Here is an 18653-nt window from a genome sequence, read left to right on the forward strand (position 1 = left end):
TAGACGTGTACTTGAATTTTGACAGCCCTAATACATATTGTCTGCTCACATATGCAGCTGAACTTAGAGGAGTAACTAGCGTGAAGATGGATGAACACGGACTATAGGTAATTCTATTTTCTATTTACTGGTGTGACACTTTTTGGATTAATCTAAAGTGTTAAATTCAAATACCATATTAAAAATGCAATTAATAGTGATGAGTTACAGAAAATAGTGTGATTAATTAATTAGTTGAAAAATGTAATCACTTGACAGCGTTAATATATATATATATATATATATATATGTATGTAAGTGTGTGTGCGCGTGTGTGTGTGTGTGTGTAGATAGATAGATAGATACATAGCGGGAGAAATTGTGTCTGATATGGGTTTCAAATGGTGAGAATAAGCAGGATTCAGTTCACGCTGAAAGGAACAGATAGATGACAGATGCCTTGAAGGCTTATAATTCTTATAATTCTTCAGTCCTTAGTTTAGGTTTAGCCATCGGTTTTGCTTGAACAATACCATCCGGTACATGTTGTACTTTTCCCTCTCTGCACCACCTACTCAAAATTGTCTACATAAAAACTCTTTTTTTTTTTTCCTTATACAACAACAGGGCGTGTGATGAGGGAAAGAGGGAAATGCAAGGACAGTTTGTATCTATTCATCTAGCAGAAAAAAATTCTCGAAAACTTTTGCGAGAAGATGGTTTGAGCTGGCTCTCATTTGGGATAACAACCCAGAGATTTCACTTTCCTATCCAGGTTTTATCTGAAGGTCCAAATATGTTCAATCATGTTGCAAAAAGGAATACCGGCAGAGGAAGAAAACTTGTGGTTTATCTGGTCTCAGAGGTGCATGCCTCCACAAATGTACGCACACAAACGTGTGCACTTCTCAATTATGCATATGCAACCAAAGAGTGAATATTGCACATTATGACAGCGTCTGCAGGAACATGTTATCCCTCTTGGTAGAATTCGTTCTGATGAGTTTTGAGGACAATCTAAATATGAAATACTGATAATTGTCACACATTTTCTTAGTATGCACAAGATCCCTGCGTATGTCCTGCAGCCGAGTGGGCTTCAGAGCCTTTTAAATCTCATGATGAAAAGAATTGCCCCATTTATTCCTGTGAATGTGAAAGAGTGATTTCGGCAACACACTAGGTGTAACTTTTTCATGTTCAGGCAACTTTACTACAAAATCTAAATATGGTTGAAATTTTAAATTATCCCTCATTTGTGCACGGCAAATAGGCACATGCGGTCTCCGCAATTGCCTGTACTCATGAATTTGACAATGAACTCCTCACACAGACTTCCCGGAGCCTTCTCATATTTTATTTAGTTCTAATTTTCTATCATCAAGCAGAGGAAGTGTGAAGGCTACTTTGAGCTGTCATTTCTGAGAGTTTCATGAATAGAGACATACCAAAGGAGACACTAACAAAGTCTGAAACCTATCAAGGTTGCTGTCTCTCCAGGGAATGTATCGCCGCCACTCTCACCATCTTGTTCTTGTTTGATCCAGGCTCAACCCTAAAGATCAGTAATATTGCTGCAATAGGTGATTTATGAGGTGGGAGGGGGTGAATAAATTCTTTAATGCCATTTCAGAATCTTAACTTTGAAAAAGCACACTCTGCACTATATACAGCATCACATTTGACTACACTGTTTCATTTTGTCACCTTATTTGCCTGGGCATCCAAAACTGAATCTAAAAATGAGAGAGTTTTTTGGGGGGTTCTGGGTATTTGCTGTATTTCATATACGCATGCACGACTACAAAAACAAATCGCACGTTTTATTCGGACCCAACAATTTTTGAATATTACAAAAAGCATTCGAACATTTGACTGACGGGTCGGTTTTCTTTCTCAGGTTTGTCCTACTACATGGTTGGTAACTCATTATTTAAAATGTTGACTCTGTCAACATAGAAAGAAGTCTTGATTTTGAGGGAACAGCACAGCGTCATTAAGCGTGTGACTGTTGAGAGTTATGGGCAACACTTGCCAAAACATTACTAATTTCGCTATTATTCATGCACTGTAAATTGACTTCAATAGTTTTTGACCATGTCCTGGATGTTGTTTCATCAATAGCTTAAATTCTTATTCCACCCACACAGTAGTATGTGGATTAATTAGACAAATTAGAGCTGCATCAAGGTTTGTGGCTTTACATAGATAATATGATTAGTTTTTTGATTGACACTGTCAGAAAATATTAATTTCTGCCCTCAAACTGCATCTCAGCATCATACAAGTGTATACTGTATAAGCCAATGAATGCAAAGTTGCTTTGCAGTAGCTTTGCAATACACTGTTGTGTTTGGTAGTGTAGAATAGAAATCTTGAATTTGAAAAGGATTCAGATGGGCTGTCTAAACAAAAATGTCTTAATGCTACAAATTGGCATTTGCAAGCTTCCCCGGACAATCCTACAATGCAATATCCTGTTCCTGCCTTTTAATCAGTCTTACCTCTCTCTCATTAGAGCTCGATAGGATCCAATTTGACAGTATGGTTTGCTGAGGAAATGGAGAGCAGTGAATCGCAAAGCAGTGAACCTGTATGAATATCAAAATCAACAAAGGATGTGGAAGGGCATAAATGTTGAGTCACAGTGCTTCTCTGCAGGCGTTGACTTCTTTCAGCTGAGGTCTAAACCTTCTTTTTTTACAACAAAATCACGGCATTGCATATGTAATATTTGTTTTTATTCTATACATCCACTTGAATGCTGCAATGGAGTAAAAGACTGAAAATTAATCAAGACTTTTTACAATGAGAATAAATTGCTGGTTGGGAGAGAGAGCGTCATTCGGTCAGTTGATTCTTTTGAATGACGGTGCTTTAATGGCGTGTGATGCTTAAAAAATTTAAAAAATAAATACAAACTGTTGATGACATTCTAATAGCTGCCATAAACAAAAAAAATCAGCGATACCAGGGGGCCACATATGACAACACCCTTCCTAACCAGATGTTAGACAAAAATGACGTTTTAAATATGGATAAAATATGTGCATGTTTTTTTTGTCAGTCAAACCAGTATACACCACTCTTCAACAACAAAGGGTTAGAAATAGCAAACAATGAAATTATGACACGCTGTGATTTTATTTTTTTTCTCAAAAATAACACAAACCTATACTGAACTGCAAACCAGCTCAAACTCATTTTGTGTATTTTTTTTTTCACAGAAATCTACTCAAAGGTTTTAATATCATACTGTTTATAGTCATGTCATTCAAAATCCCCAAATTAATACGTTGGCTAACTCTCTTGTATGAAGCAATGCAGTATAGGGAAATTAGTTCTGCTGCCATGAAGGAGTCAAACTAAACCGGTGCTTCTCCCATGCATGGCGAGTCCGCCATCCGTCACAATAACCACTTGTCCAAGCCACCGTACGTGCTTGCGACGCTGTAGAATCCTTACCATGTGATGTTACATTTGTATGCCGCGTTCAAAGCCTTCCATGCCTGAGGGCAGGCGGTCAAGTGAGATCAAGGTCGAGAGGCAAAATAGTTCATAACAATGGTGAACAGCATTGTTTGCGGTTGCTCTCACTGGTCAAAATCGGTCAACTAGAGACAACAAATCATATTTAGTGCTTCTAAACTAAGGGGGGGAAACAAAGTCGTGTGATACTTTTTTTTGTTTTTCATGTGCAGTGAGTCATAAGATTAAACTGATTGTGAATTCGAGACAGACGTGATGCTTATCTGTTTGCCTACCCAGGCAAGTTATAGTTCATGTTGCCGTTAATATTAATCAGTCAATTATGTAGATTGCAAATTTACGTGAGCGTTTCTTTGGAGTTGCTAAAAACTTGATTGATGTTCCCGGTTTGCTGACGAGTACGTCTCTTTCTTGGGATTGTCCGCACTTCAGTTCCTTGGATGTATGAGGTATGCACTTCTCACCTTTATCTGTTATCAATAGGCTCACCATTTCATATTATTCTCATGATCAACTTTATTACAATTAAATGACTTCAAACACGGTGCCCCTCAAATCACAGCTTTGGTCCTCATTTGAGAACGACACTAATCCTACACAAACACACCCAGGTCTCTGAAATCCAATGGATGGATTCCAGCACTGCTGTCACACGAAGGTGATAATTATAGTATACAGTATATTGTCACAGAGGAGGAAACCTGACAAAACACAAACATGCCATATGCAGTTTGGCCATTTCAGGCCAAGGATAAATCAACATTTAGTGTGCACCAACACTGTGGAAATATTTACTCTGGAGAACAAACAATGTGTGCGACAAAGCTGCCATACTGGGAGAAGCAAATAAGGCAGATTAACTGTTCTGGTGATGTCCTGTTCCCAGACATGTTCTATTGGGACAGATGGAGGCAATGAGACATGTAAAACTCATTGTTATCCCAGAATGGGCATAGGCACATAAGAATTAATCACACAAAATAAGAGAGAATCACTTTACTATATGAACATGGCCACACCGGAGATTGAATTAGACCCCTTGTTTGGTGTTATTTACGTATTTTACCGCAGCTTTTTGGACAATTCTATCTATCTACTTGCAATTCCTGTAGCTGTAATGGTCAAGTTTCCAATTTGGTAAACATACCGGAGGTAGTGCATCTTGTTAACAGTTAAATCGAACAATCAGAAGCTGAATCAAAGAAGGAGATCTTTTAGTTTTAGACATTTTTTATTTATTGTTTCATCGCTCTTGCAACGATATATAAACTTTGAAATTACGCTTACTTTATACCGAACGACCATAACTACTTCCCACTCACACTAGTTTTCAATCATTGTTGATCAGCCCAGCCGATGCTGCTCTCAGGTCCCAAATGTGATTATGGGTAATAGCATGAATGTATTTATTTATTATTTTGTGTGTGTATTCTTGTCATGTCAATTTAAGGGAGGCCTTTTATACCTCAAATAGTTTGACAAATATATGCTGGTGTAATTGCCAAAGTTTTCAACAATCCCAAACACACATTAATGTCTTTTAAAAGTCCAGAAATTCAATCCCAGATCTGTATTTGATATATATTCTATTTGGATTTTTTTCAAGTGTTAGGGCAAAATGACAAACTAATTGCTTCCTTTGAAAAAAAGAGAGAGAACACACACATTGTCATCACAGTAAAAGGAGTGTAGAAAAGAAGATGAGACTACTGTATACAGTGTGCTCTCCAAAACTGTTTTCATCAGCATCCACCAGTTTCACTCCATTACCTCCCGCTATAATCTGTCTGAGCACAAATGTGGTAGGCTTTTATTTTTTTGTTGTTGTTTAGGGCTGGAATCGTAGAATGATTTTGATGTTTTGTCCTTTGTCACTCAAGCCATGGAATAAGCCTATAAGCAAAGTGATGAATGTTCTCTCTACAATGTTACATTGCATCCTGGAAAAGAGGATGAAGTATGGGATGTGTAAAATGGCTGTGAGGCCAATATTATACGCCAATATCAATGGGAACGGATTGTGCATGCAACTGTTGTGCAGTGCGGATTTTGTCTTTTATCAGGGACAACAAAATGTATTACATTTCTATAAAAAAACAAACAAACCAAAAAAAAAAGCATAGCATCCGACCGAGATTTAATAGCCTGAAATAATCTAAGTGAATCATGTGAATCAGAAAGTAATTTGTAGTGCTTAATTATGCCAAAGCTCTTTCGTGCATTTAGGATCATTAGAGTGAGCATCATTTTAGTATTTTTTTGCAAACTAAAACTGATTGCAAACTCATGCAGGTCCACATTACATCGCATCTCGGCATCATTAATGTCCTCTGAGTTTATTTTAACTCTCAGCCAACCAATCATTTTTATTGCCTGATTGAAAGCTGTATCCAACACGGTGTATTTCTCGTGAACAAAACAAATTTTTATGTGAGTCCACCTCAAACGTCTAGCCGAGCGAATGAAATACAACATTTTCTGTATTCCGTTTCAAAGGCAACCAAAGCCACCCACATATGACACTGCGCTGCAATATCAAACCTGATGAAAAGCCAGGCAGAGATATTTCATCTGAGAAAATATACTCTCTTTCAACGTCCTAGACTCTCATGCTGGTTAAGCTTCTGTTCATCAACTCTGAGAGTGTTAAATCAATATGTCACTTAAGGAATAATAAGAATTTTTAAAATGTTGGAAATAAGATAATGACATTTAACTTCTAGATATACAGCTACACATAATCTGAAACATAAAATCGCATTTTTTTTTCCAGAGTAGATATTCGATACTTTTGAAAAACAATGCATATACAGCATCTGGCGAGATCAGTGTCAGTGTATCAGAATTCATTTCACTCTCAATAACGGTATGCTGATACTACATATCTATTTTTCTTCGGGCCTTGCTTATTTACACTGCATAATCAATGTGCGCAGACCAGGTGATGCAATTGCAATGATATTATTATCATAAAAACAATTCCTGCGTGTAGTCACATACCAGAGGGACCCATTTAATTGAATCCATTTCTTTTGCAAATGATGGATTCAACTCCTGTCATGGTGGATGTTGTCTGATTTCCACGGTCTCATTTTGTGGCTTATCTCTGCCGTTTTTACCTCATCTGCCGTCGGGTCGCTTCTCTCTGCCTGATGCTCCCGCTAACATTACCAACACCAGCAGGAAAATGATGGTAATTGGCCATTTTTGCCTCAGACAGCTGCGAACATGAAGGCGACAGGCTTTGGCTAGGAGTGCTGAAAAATATTCGACAATCTTTCCCCTAATAGTCGCACTCTCTCTTTTTACCCATAACCCCCCATGAATGTTTGAATCTGCACTTGGGAAAATGGATTAAAAGGTGGAAACATGAAGCATGAACGCAATGATTAGACCTTGTCGTGACTGATAGGAGAAGAGAGATGCGACAGATGTATGTCTGCCTTATATACAGATTAAAAGAGGCTCTTATCTCTCCTGTTAAAGCCTTTAGCGGGGATGATATGCTTCACTGAATAATAAATGAAAAAGTTCCACATGACTTGTAGCTTATAATTCCAACCAAGTCATTACCTAACTTGCATCAATTAGCTACTATCAGATTGTATTAAATTTCCTTGCAAAAGTATGAGATGAGTATTTTCTTCACTCAAAATTAGTCAATGTAGTCATGAAATATTGCTGCAGTGAAAATCACGAGTGAATGCCATGATTCTGCTGAACATCCCGAGGATTGAAACCTTTCGGTGGAAATCCAGTAAATGACTGTGGCTGTCATCGCATATGCCATTGATGCTGGTACTTCTCAGACCAAGGTGTGGCTTCCAAACGCGTGCGCACACACATACACACACAACAACTTTTGTCACTCACACTTTCAGTAAAACAACCGTGATCCACTGGATGAGATAGATGGATGTACCTGGTACCATAGTACAGCTGCACCTACATTGCTGGGAGGTGAACCAGAAGCCTCAAAGTGCCATTATGTGTGGTAGAATTCAGCCTCCGAGTAGTGTATAGTGGACAGCCCCGGTCTTTTGTTAAGTTTGGGAGCAGTGTCTTGTTGGAACCATCTACTGCTCATCAATATGTGAATGGAAGAGTGAACAGAACCTACTCAAGCATTTAATTAAAATCCTAACAGCAAATTTGGCCTGTATCATTTCATCATTTTAGATTAATTCCTCTAGTTTCAGTGTATTAGTGCGAATCCCACTGATACCTGGATACAGTTTGCCTGTATTGTGCGGTAAAAAAAAATCTCAAAAGTGCACTGTATCTGCTTTGTAATCATATAAAGGGTCGTCTTGTAAAGCTGACTACAATTTCTCATTTGGAAGACCCAGAGCGTCCTCATGTGGTGAAGAGCATGCACTACATCATTCATAGTAACTGACCTGTACGTGCCAAGATTGTTTGTCTTTGAGTGTAGATAGAAAGACAGATGGGAAATTAAATGGAAACATCGATAAATTAAGAATAATGTATCCTATAAATGTATTGTATATAATACATATCGTATTATTGGATATCCAGCACCTGCATCTTCCCTTTTTTTAAAACCGTGCAAACCTTTTCAGGGTCACGGCGAGGACTGAAGCCCAACCCATTTGAATTGGTGCAAAAGACAAACTGCAACATGGACAGTTATTGTGAGCCACTAAAATGCCAACGGCTCTGATGTCTGTCATTCCTGACAAAGCAAAGCTTCCACCCAGTGTGATCGCAAATAAATCAAGATGACAGTTTCAAATGATACCTCTAGATGTCTCTCTCCAGCCATGTTTAACTCTGAAGCTGTCGTTCTATGCAATAAATTTCACCATAACTGCAAGCAAACTGGCCGTGTTAATTGTGCAGTTTGTACGATGAGAAGGTGGAGGAATAAACATTGGGCTCATCATATACAATGTGCACTGTACAGAAGTTGCGTTTGAACACACCTGAGCCAGAGGTACTTATTATTCGCAAGAAAAGTCTGCCTTAATTTTTTTTTTTTAAATATGGTACCTCTCTCATTTCCGTTCCTTTATAACACATATAAAGCAAATGTTGCTAGGGAATCAATGTAAACTTGCAGAAGAATCATAAAATAAAATCATATAAGAAACAAATGGGATTAATGCACTTTCGCTATTCTCTATCTCTCAAACCGTGTAACTGCAATTATCAAATTGTGACATGGTAAAAGGAACGTCACACAGTACAGGACAGGACAGGATCCCGTGATCTAATTGTAGCCTCATCTGCTGTTGTTACAATAATGTTGCTTTAGAAACTATCCTAGAAACAGAATAGAAACAATCCGGAGGTGAGAGGTCAGCATTCATCACAAAGATAAAACTGACAAACATTCCTAACAAACAATCACTTGCAGGACTGCCAGTGTTCTATCAACCACACACTAATTAGTGGCCTCCCATCACCGTCTCACTACCTAGCCGCATACATCGCATTGCAGTATTTAAAAAAAATATCCCGGCCTCATCTGCAGGATGATTTCTCTCTTTTTCTTGTGTGGCTGAGTGAGAAGCTCTGCTCGCCAAAGAAGTGCATGCATGAATTCAAAAGACCGGAAACATGTTTTGTGTGCCAGGCTGCCTTCCTCTCTTCGCTGCTGACCCACAAACAAAGCCAAGACCAGTTCAGTCCAAGGCTTGTGCCGAAAGATAGCACACCAGATAAACAATAAACAGGTTAAGGTTTTTCCTTTCATTTGACTTCTCATAAGCAAGGCCAGAACCATCCAAAGTCAACAAAGACCAACCATAAGCGCACACAAACAGACTAAAAGGCAAAAGAAAAGAAACCAAGTATGACTCATGGCAGCTAATTACCGACAAGAGTACATTTTAAGTGAGGACCACAGAGTCGAGATTTGAATTCCTAAAAAATCTGCTGTTTCCTTTCTTGCTCTGAAACAGGAAGTAGAACTGTGGATGTCTTCCATTCCCCTTGTTTATTGGAACCCGCCTTCCTGTTTTTAGATTCACCCTGATAAAGGCTAAAAGTCCCCATCTGAAGGCCCCTCATGCATTCAAACGTATTTTATGTTTACCTGTTGCGGCTTTTGAAATGCTATTTTGTTTAATAGATCGTCATTTTACAAATGACTTTCAGACCATCTTTAAAATAAGCCACGTTTGTTACTTGGTATTTCTTGTATTCCATGAACAGAAGCAAAACTGACTCAGTATCCCATATGAAGATGCAGTAAAAAAAAAAAAAAAAAGAAGTGAGTTGGTGGGATACTAAAAATGTGTATGTGTGTGCATGTGAGTGTGTGTGTCAATGATAGTGCCATGCACAGTCTGGCCAGGGTAGAATGCAGGTCAGAACAGAGGGAATGTCTGGAATGTCAGGATAATTCAAACTCTTTTTGACCACAAAAGAAAACTGCCACCTGAGCTGGTTTAATGTAAAAATTCCAGGCGGAATGACCATTATTGCGAAATCATTTGACACAACGACTTCAACTCAGCAATCCAAACGGCGTTAAATTGTGTTCTCAACCACCTGTCCTTAAAAAAAATATGGAACTCCCAGCTGTTTAAAAAAAAGACACACCTCTTGAACCCTGTTCCCATGCTTTGGTAAGCTTCCCATTTGATATCACAACATATCTACAGCCATATACCAACCCCCGCTGACCCCGTCTGGCCAACTTTTTTAAAGGCAGCCTGTTTTCACTCAGCAGCTTTGACAAAGACTGGTGAAATAATTACAGCTGGGCTGAAACTCAGCAAGTGTTTGTGTACTGTAATCTCTACCAGCGAGGACTGTGTCATAGGAAGAGGAGGAAGAGGTTGATTGTTCTGACAATGAGAAGTCAATGACATCATTTCAAAGAGCTCTTTTGAGAGTGTTCAACACTTCTGATAAATAGGCAATTTGCGGAAATATACGCGGCTCAAACGTCAACAAAACTTTTCATTTCAGACACAGGCCCAACATGCCAAAGGTACATGCATGTCTAATCTTTCTCTCCATTTATCAACCGCTTTGTCTCTGCCTCAAAATACGTTCGCACTCAATAAATCTTCTCACTTCATTTTTTAGTATGTACTGTCTATATGTTATTGTATTTTAGGTGAATTTGAGGTACTTCAGAAGTGAGAGTACTGCCTCACAGCTTGGGCCAGAGTGTCTTGCGATGGGAGGGGACAGCAGGAAGACGGCTTGGGGTCCTGAGGAAGTGACTGAGTATGCGGAGGGAGGGAAAGGGAGGGAATGGAAGAGAGTCACGAGGGAAAGCGGACAGCAAGAAAAAGACAAATTAGACAAAAAGTGAGTCTATAATATCGAACACATGTACTTTATGAGAAGTGAAGGCTTCGCCGTAATATTTGGAGATAACGTCGCTATAATTCCTTGTGACTCTTGTTGGAGGAGTTACGGCGAGATATAGCATGCAAATCACCACATAGTTAAGTGCTTCTAGCAGTCCCAGGACCAGGGAGTAAAATGTGGCTCCATGGGCAGCAAGGGAAGCATGGACACATAGAGATATTTACATACAGTCAGACAGACTTCCTGGCATTGTCAGCCTGAGAGCATTGATGTCAGATCCACTCCTTCCTGTGCAGAAGGGAGAACGCTATGCAATGACAATGGGTCCAAAACAGGACAGAGAGGAAATGTTTAAATTTAGGTCCCTTCTTCCACCATCTCCTCTTTCTATCGGCTATGGAGCTCTGGAGCTGTTTAGGTTTTGTGAATTCCTTCAGTTCCCCGACCCCCCGAGCTCCCTCTCCCCATTGTGTCCTTTCAATGGGAGGATTTTCACATTCAAGGCAAATCCCAAAGGAGGATCAGCCAGTGAGACCAGAGTGCAGTCAATTACTTGTTTTCACTGACAAATGCGCTTTAGCGTAGAGCTGTCTCACAAATAGGAACACAAACAATCATGGTTTAAAAGTTGACTTTTGTTTTTTAGATGAAAATAATACAAAAAGTGTTTTGAACTTAGATATGTTTTGCTCGCGGCTGACAATACTTACTGTATTGTTTTTATGGTATAACATATACGTACTTTGTACTTGCAAAACGCATATTTTTATTATGTTTTGTATTTGAAAAGTAATAACAGCGTATTAGATATTGTATAATTCATTGTACGCTATTTGTATCTCCTTACTGTAGTAATGTTAGTCGTAGATTCGTGTTAATTGTTTTTACATTTCATAGTGTTTGCTACACATCTGGGGTGTCAAACTAATTTTGGTTTCGGGCCACATTGTAGTTAAAGTTTCCCTCGGAGGGCTGTTATGACTGTGAAACCATATAAATGTTTAATCACCTCCTCATATTATTATGTACATAAATTGATGGATACCTACTTTGGAAATCAGAAGTCAGGAAAATAGTTTAACTATTGTTCAAGTTACTTCAATAACGTGACAAAAAAAAGTAGTAGTATTTATTACATATGGCAATTCTGAAATTTTCGTACAGGTTTTTGGCAAGCATCACGGAAGTTGATTTGCTTTCACAGGCCTCATAAAATGATGTGGTGGGCCAAATCTGGCCCCCGGGCCTTGAGTTTGACTCTGTGATAGATAGAGGATAGTAGTTTTGTGTTCAAGTGTTCATAGTGATATTGTATTATATATTTTATAATCTTAACATAACTACAACCCTTCTCTTATGTTGTATGTTACACACAGAGTAGTTTTGTGTTACAGTAGTGCATATCAATGTTACATGGATTACATTTCATATTAGTGAGAGCGTTTCTCAGTCCTCTGCATTTACATAAAACTGGATAAAACTGAATTGTATTTGAGTATGTAATTTTATTCTATGTAAATGAAAATGTGATTTTGCTTTTGTTGATACTGCTGTTGTAATTAATCACATTATATTGGCATGCCATGCACTAACAAGAATTCCTATGTTGGTGTTTTCCACAATGAGTATTTGAGATAACTGTAGTTAATCAGACCAGCATCCACTGGAAGATTTCTGCCACGGTCCACAAGTGACCAGAACGAACCGCACTGGTCATGCTGATCAAAATTTTGATTATTTTTTTGTTCTCTGTTTCTGGAATGGTTCATACATTAGTATGAAGAAACAAAAATATATTATTCATGTAAAAATATAATTAGCGCTATGGAAGAGATAACAATCTTACTGATTTCCCCCAAATATTGAGAACAGTAAAGCACATTATTAACTTCTAAATTATATTACAGCCAATACTTGCATTTTTTGGCCAGAAAGTAAGAACTCCCCTATACTGTATCTAAATAATAATAATAATAATAATAATAATAATAATTATTATTATTTTCATCATTATTATTATTATTATTATTGTTATTATTATTATGATCATTATTATCAGTAGTAGTAGTAGTAGTAGTAGCACTTAGTGACTTCTCAGAGAAGCCCAGATAGCCGGCAAAAATTACGTCATGAAAAAAGTGAATTCGGTTTGACATTACTTGTTTCTGTTGAAAAAGTTGAGTCGTGGACAGCACAGTGAACTCGATAGAGTCCGCATTCGAGCACTTCGCTGCTGGGTGGAAACTGCGGCGGTGGGTGGTTGTCTAATACTTTTGAGAAGTGCTCAACGGCATACGCAACATAATTCTTCAAATGTATTAGCGCTTTGTGTTTTGGGCTTGTTTGTTTACAAGCACCAATGCGCTCTTTCTTACAATCATGAACTAAAACGACATCTTTAGAATTCAGTATTAACTAAATCACTAATGTCATCGTTGTCTTGTGCCTATGTAGTTTTCTGCCGATTTTCTCTTGACAGTATTAAAAATGTGCAAGTTGCCAAGTGGCGGCCAGCACTGTGTCCAACTGTGCATGTGCGCTCTCGTGTGCGCGCGCACAGATCTGAAACCACAGCGCGGTCGAGTGCGCGTGCTCGCAGGCCAATAGTTCACCGGTGTGTGGCTTAACTCGCACTCTTGCTTCGGTCAGACCGGCGCGGGCGAGGTTTTGTTGTGTAAACCGAGCAGGAAAGGATCTTGTAGGGAGTCGCCGCCCGCCACCGAACTGCTGCTTCGCACATGGATGTCAGCTAAGCCGCTAAAAGTTTAGCGTGTGTGTGAAAGTAAGAGTTTTTGTTGACTTTGGACTCCAGCGACGATGTCATCTTTACCAACGACTGGAAAGTAAGCAAACGACTTTATCTTGAATTTACAAACCTCAGTGTTGTTTATGTTTTGTTCTTAAGTGACTGCGTTGAAGAACCTGCGTTTTTTTTTTAAGTGGACGCCCAGTGTCACCATTAATCTGGGGAGTGTCACAAAGTGTCTGACAAGTAGCGGCTCTTTAATAAATGCACTTTATATTTGGACTGCAAGTAGTATACATAAATCGAGTCATAATTGTGTTAAAGAACTGAAAATATTCCCAATTGCATACTTAATAGTGTAATTTATGTGTACTAAATGATATTTTTATGCTTATGCATATTATTGATTATTAAATCAGTAACCACTTTAATTAAAACAGTCACAAAAACACTTTTAAACATTTCACAGGGTTGCTTTGCAAATGATGTTGACATACATTAAACATAGTTTATTATTATATTATCATAATATTTACTTTCTTGGCATTAGTTTTCTGAAGCCGCGTCAAATACCAAGGGATAGTTGAAAAGAGGGTTTCCACGACAACACTGTCTCCTGGTTTAAATGAATAAGATGATTCCAATATGGGGGGAGGGAAGTGGTAGATGATTATTGTTGTCGACAAAACTGTTTTGTTTTCATGTTTTTGTTGTTTTTTTAGGAGTTGATGAGAGAGAGACTGGACCAAGACATGATGGTTATTGGAGCTAAAAGGTGACGTTGTGGAATGAGAGATGATGGAGCAACGAGACAATCCTGCCCCTGAGAGTAACAACCCTAATGGGTTTGTAAACCGAGTGTTTAATGTTTCGCTGGATGTGGAGAATGAGACCAGCAGTGTTTATATTAAAGAGACTGGGTCAGGGCCTGAAGAGATGCAGGGTGAGGCCCAGGCCCCGTCTTTTCAGACCCCTGTCAAGGACAGACAGGAGGTGAACCGGCGACCTCGTGCCACTGGGGGCATTTGGAAGATCTTGAACCGGAAAAGAGGTGTCTCAGAGCTGGAGCGAAGACCCCACTCGATGATCCTACTTGGGGAAGATTCCATGCCTAAACTCTCATTTGCTGATAAAGTTCGCTCCTTTAAGAAACTTAAATCCCCTTCTGTGTTCAGAGGGAAGGCTGGGAAATTGTCTAGTGCCAAGCTTAGCAGCTCATTGGTGGATGAGGACTCTTTCTGCAGAGACATTGGCACTCCACAGCAATCCAGCAAGGACACCCTTAGACACCGTGGCAAGAGGCATTCATATGCTGGCTACACAGCAGAGTTTGACTGTTCTTTTGAAGACATTGACCTCACAGCTCCGATGGATGACCATCCGCCCGCCGCGGTGCCAGAAAGTACAGTTCAGAATGGCGGTAAGCCATCAGAAAGAGTTTCCTATTCAAAAAGGAACCACGTCAATTTGACTAACTGTAACAAAGCTGCAGACTGTGAGGAGGCTTGTGATAAAGCTAGCAAAAGTACCAACCAAGGTGCAGGGAGGCGACACAAAGATGTCTGGAGATACCTGAGGAGGATCTCTCTTTTGGGAAAAAACAATCCTGTCTATTCAGAGAGGAGCTTTGATTCTGAGCTTCACTCCCTTGACAAGACTATTGACTCTGACTATGGTTCTGTAGATCTTGAGAACGCCAAAGACTTCCAAGCATTGCCTCCAAAAAATCCAGACGTAAAGGGACATTTTGGTGGACTTTTTAAATTTTTCAATAATGTAGCAGAAACAGCCAGAAAATGGCGGACAACATCCCGCTCCTTCTCCCCCCCTGAGGAAGAAAAGACCCCGATTAGCTTGCCTCAAGTTCCTCATTGCACAGTACACAAAGTTCACAGTGTGTCCCTAAAACTCCACAGTGAAAGACTTTTGCAATGTCAGAATTCTCCATATTCAACATTGAACAGTAAATTCTCAAAATCCAGTAGCTTTGACCGTGAGGTCCCAGCACCTGTCACCAGTGGGGGATCACCTAAGGTTCTCTTCAAAGCTTGTCGCCCATCAGTGTCTGGAAGTGTGAATGGCCTTCAAAGCACGGAGAGTACTGGCAATCATATAGACACAGCCACAAACCACAGGTCCACCATTGTAGCAAATCATGTTCCTCACTCCGTTACAAACATGGAGACTCGTGCTGAGCATGAAATTCATCCATTAAACTGTCTGCACCTCGGAGAAATGGTAAAGGAAGACACAGGAATTGACGAGGATTCCAAGGACGCTCCACCTGACTCACAGCAGATACAGGAAGTGAATATTCAATCACAGACAAATGGTAAAGAGAGCATGACCAATAGCATACCATCGTCTGATTCCACAGAAGAGATATTCAAGGTAATGTACATGATTTATTTAAACGCAGCAATAACATCAATATAGTAAAGTATGCTTTTATTTAACATGCACATAACGTAATTTCTGTAAATATGTAGGAAGTCACTAATATTATGTTTAACAGTGATGCCATAACCACATTCCAACGCAGAATTTTCCTAATCATTAACACTGCCAGAGGCATGCAATTATTGTCCATGTTCAAAATGTGGTTCATGTAACAATTTTAACCAGATGCATTCATTTTCCTGTAACATCAACAGAGTAGAAAAGTAGCATCTAAGGTGTCATGGCCTCATGATTTAAGTCCTAGTACGTGTGGTAGAAATACTGGGAATAATCACAAGCCATTCACCAACTTTGAGCTGACATAAATATGGCACAGGTTCTAGCGTTATCCTTTAGCACCATCTGTTGGCAAGAGGCGGTAGTAATTGCAATGGCTGATGAGTGCTAAGTAGAAAACAGACGCTTGCTCTTCCTTGCCCTGCCAGCCTCATGTCGCAAGCAACGAACGACCTTGCAAGGAACATGCTTGCTACGTGACTCTCCAAAAGCACGGCGATGTCTGTGCTTCATGGTGGCAATCTTTCTTTTTTGTACTCTAGTCAAGGTATTAGTCATGCCCCTGCCGGTCACACTGAGTCAGGACACGGTAGCCCAAATCCAATGAGAAATGTCATTGCAATATTCAGCACAATATCGTAAGGGTTTGTTATTCAGGGGTATGTGCTGTAAATGTTGTTGTTGTTGCACAGATACAATAGTTACATTGTTTCCTTGGAGAATTAGCCCATGTGTTTTCTCTTGTATTATTTGTTTTGAGGACAATTCCAAATATTGTTTGATATTCTTTGGCAAAAGAAGAGTTTGTGTAAAATAGAAACATTCTAATTCAGTGAAATTTTCGCCACACACCCAAAAGGTAATACAAAACTGTACATTCATCAGTCACAGCATGAGGTACATCTCAGATGAACAACATAAAAAATGGTTTCTTTTGCAAAGAAAATAAATAATGATAAATCACTTTTAACTAGTCTGGATCAACTTTTTATAGCAAATAAAAACATTCAATTTCTATCATGACTAATATTATGTGAAATACACTAGCATAGTATACCGTATTTAATATTGCACACCACTGTAACATTAGGGACCGTTTGAATATTAACAATGCATTAACACTAAGAAAATAACAGTTTTGATTTCCTTGAATTAGGCAGCCATCAATTTTGTAGCGCGCATCTTATTTAATTATTGCAAATGAGTTTGAGTCTGCTGATTGTGAGTGTAAGGCAGACTGCCCCCTCAATGGTCGCTAGTTTAAAGCTCAGAGAGAAAGATAACCACTGACACTCAAATTTACACCTGCAGTCACTGAGTTGGAATCCATCCCGCTGACTGCACAAAAGTCAGTCGTGTGTATCTTTACACCACCAGTGCAGTGACCTGAACTGAATACATCTGTAGTTTGTAAAACACTGCTTAATGTTTTCTGGCATCTAAATTGATCGTTAAAAAGTACATTAAAATATAACTGACTGGCTAATTGATCCTTAATGCTCCCCATAGTTGATAACTGATATTGTGCAGCTTCTCAAAAAAAATCTTAAAGTTATATACTATTTCTGACTTGCCGTCAAGACAAATCATTGTACTTGAGTTGTATTGGGTCATGTTTGATTTCAACTGTACCTAATGTCGTGTCCTGTAAGCATTTATTGTTGCACCTTGTGTCTGGGCCAAGCCTCTGAGAATCTTTGCCAATCCCAGCTGTGTGAGCAGATTGCAAGCCAGAAAGGCTGCAGTGTAAGACTGCCAGGCCCAGCCTTGCTCCACTCTAACACAGAGAAGAGCTCTGTACCCCAGAAGCTGCTGCGCCCTCGTCCTCGCCCGGCATCAGCTGTATTGGATCTGTGGAGGCCTAACCCAGACCGAGATCTCTGCAACGATTATAGTGAGTTTGGCTCACTATGCCGACGGAGGCACCGATCTAATCCCACCACGCAACACTCACTGGGGCGCAGACGGATGCCCGCTCGTCCCAGGCCCTGCTCGGTTATTGAAGCCACTGTTACTAGAACGATGCAGTCAACGGAGTTGCACAACAGAGTAAGATGTTAAATTAACGCACAGGCATTTGTGCATCTTTTAACTAAATTTGGTATCAATATTCAAATGTTAGGGCTGCCCAGATTAGTCGACTAATCACGACGATCCAAATGGTTGACAATTCATTTAAGTAATCGACAAGTCGTTTATACGTGTATTTATTTATTTGGTCGCGCTGCTTTTCACTTGAAACAGCCTCGTCTTGGGCTTTTCCCTGCTGGCGGTATGCCTGCCTCGGCCGCACATGCGCCGTAAAATTAATCCGGGTCATCTGCATTCAAACAGAAGCATTATGGCTAAAGAATGTTGTGGTTAGGTGGTGTAGCAAGAGAGTCTTTAAGTTACGGCACGTTTTCGCCCACAATCACTTAAGATGCAAATCTCACTTTCATGTCAGCATGACGGAGGATTCTTGATCGTTTCGAAATTAAACACCTGCCTGATGTTTGATTTAATTTCTGACATGTTCATTCATGTCTGAAAGATAGCCTCAGTTAGCACGCACAGGTAATGGTGTGTGCTTGGTGTAACTTTGTAACACTCACGCAATGCCCTTTATGGTACGCTAACATATTGTAGCATCTACGATGGATTAATCAGTGAACTCACGTTTATTAACAACCAAAGCAATCTGTGTTCA

General features: G+C 39.5%; 1 protein-coding gene across 4 annotated transcripts in view; it reads left to right on the top strand.

Moving 5' to 3' along the window:
- The first annotated feature begins 13421 nt into the window (after nt 1-13421).
- The window catches only part of LOC148337905 (uncharacterized), a 52335-nt gene continuing 47103 nt past the window's right edge, over nt 13422-18653 (top strand). The window contains exons 1-3 of one of the 4 annotated variants that reach the window (XM_088292497.1): nt 13422-13604; nt 14230-15898; nt 17675-18013. In XM_088292497.1, coding sequence (XP_088148623.1) covers nt 14303-15898; nt 17675-18013 — 1935 coding nt within the window. In that variant the 5' untranslated portion in view covers nt 13422-13604; nt 14230-14302. The remainder of the gene's footprint in view (nt 13605-14229; nt 15899-17674; nt 18014-18653) is intronic. The other 3 variants (XM_088292495.1, XM_088292496.1, XM_088292498.1) reach the window with 3 other exon arrangements.

Source organism: Idiotropiscis lumnitzeri, chromosome 4, assembly GCF_059441095.1.
Source record: "Idiotropiscis lumnitzeri isolate Australia: NSW breed Sydney's pygmy pipehorse chromosome 4, RoL_Ilum_1.0, whole genome shotgun sequence".
Taxonomy (NCBI): domain Eukaryota; kingdom Metazoa; phylum Chordata; class Actinopteri; order Syngnathiformes; family Syngnathidae; genus Idiotropiscis; species Idiotropiscis lumnitzeri.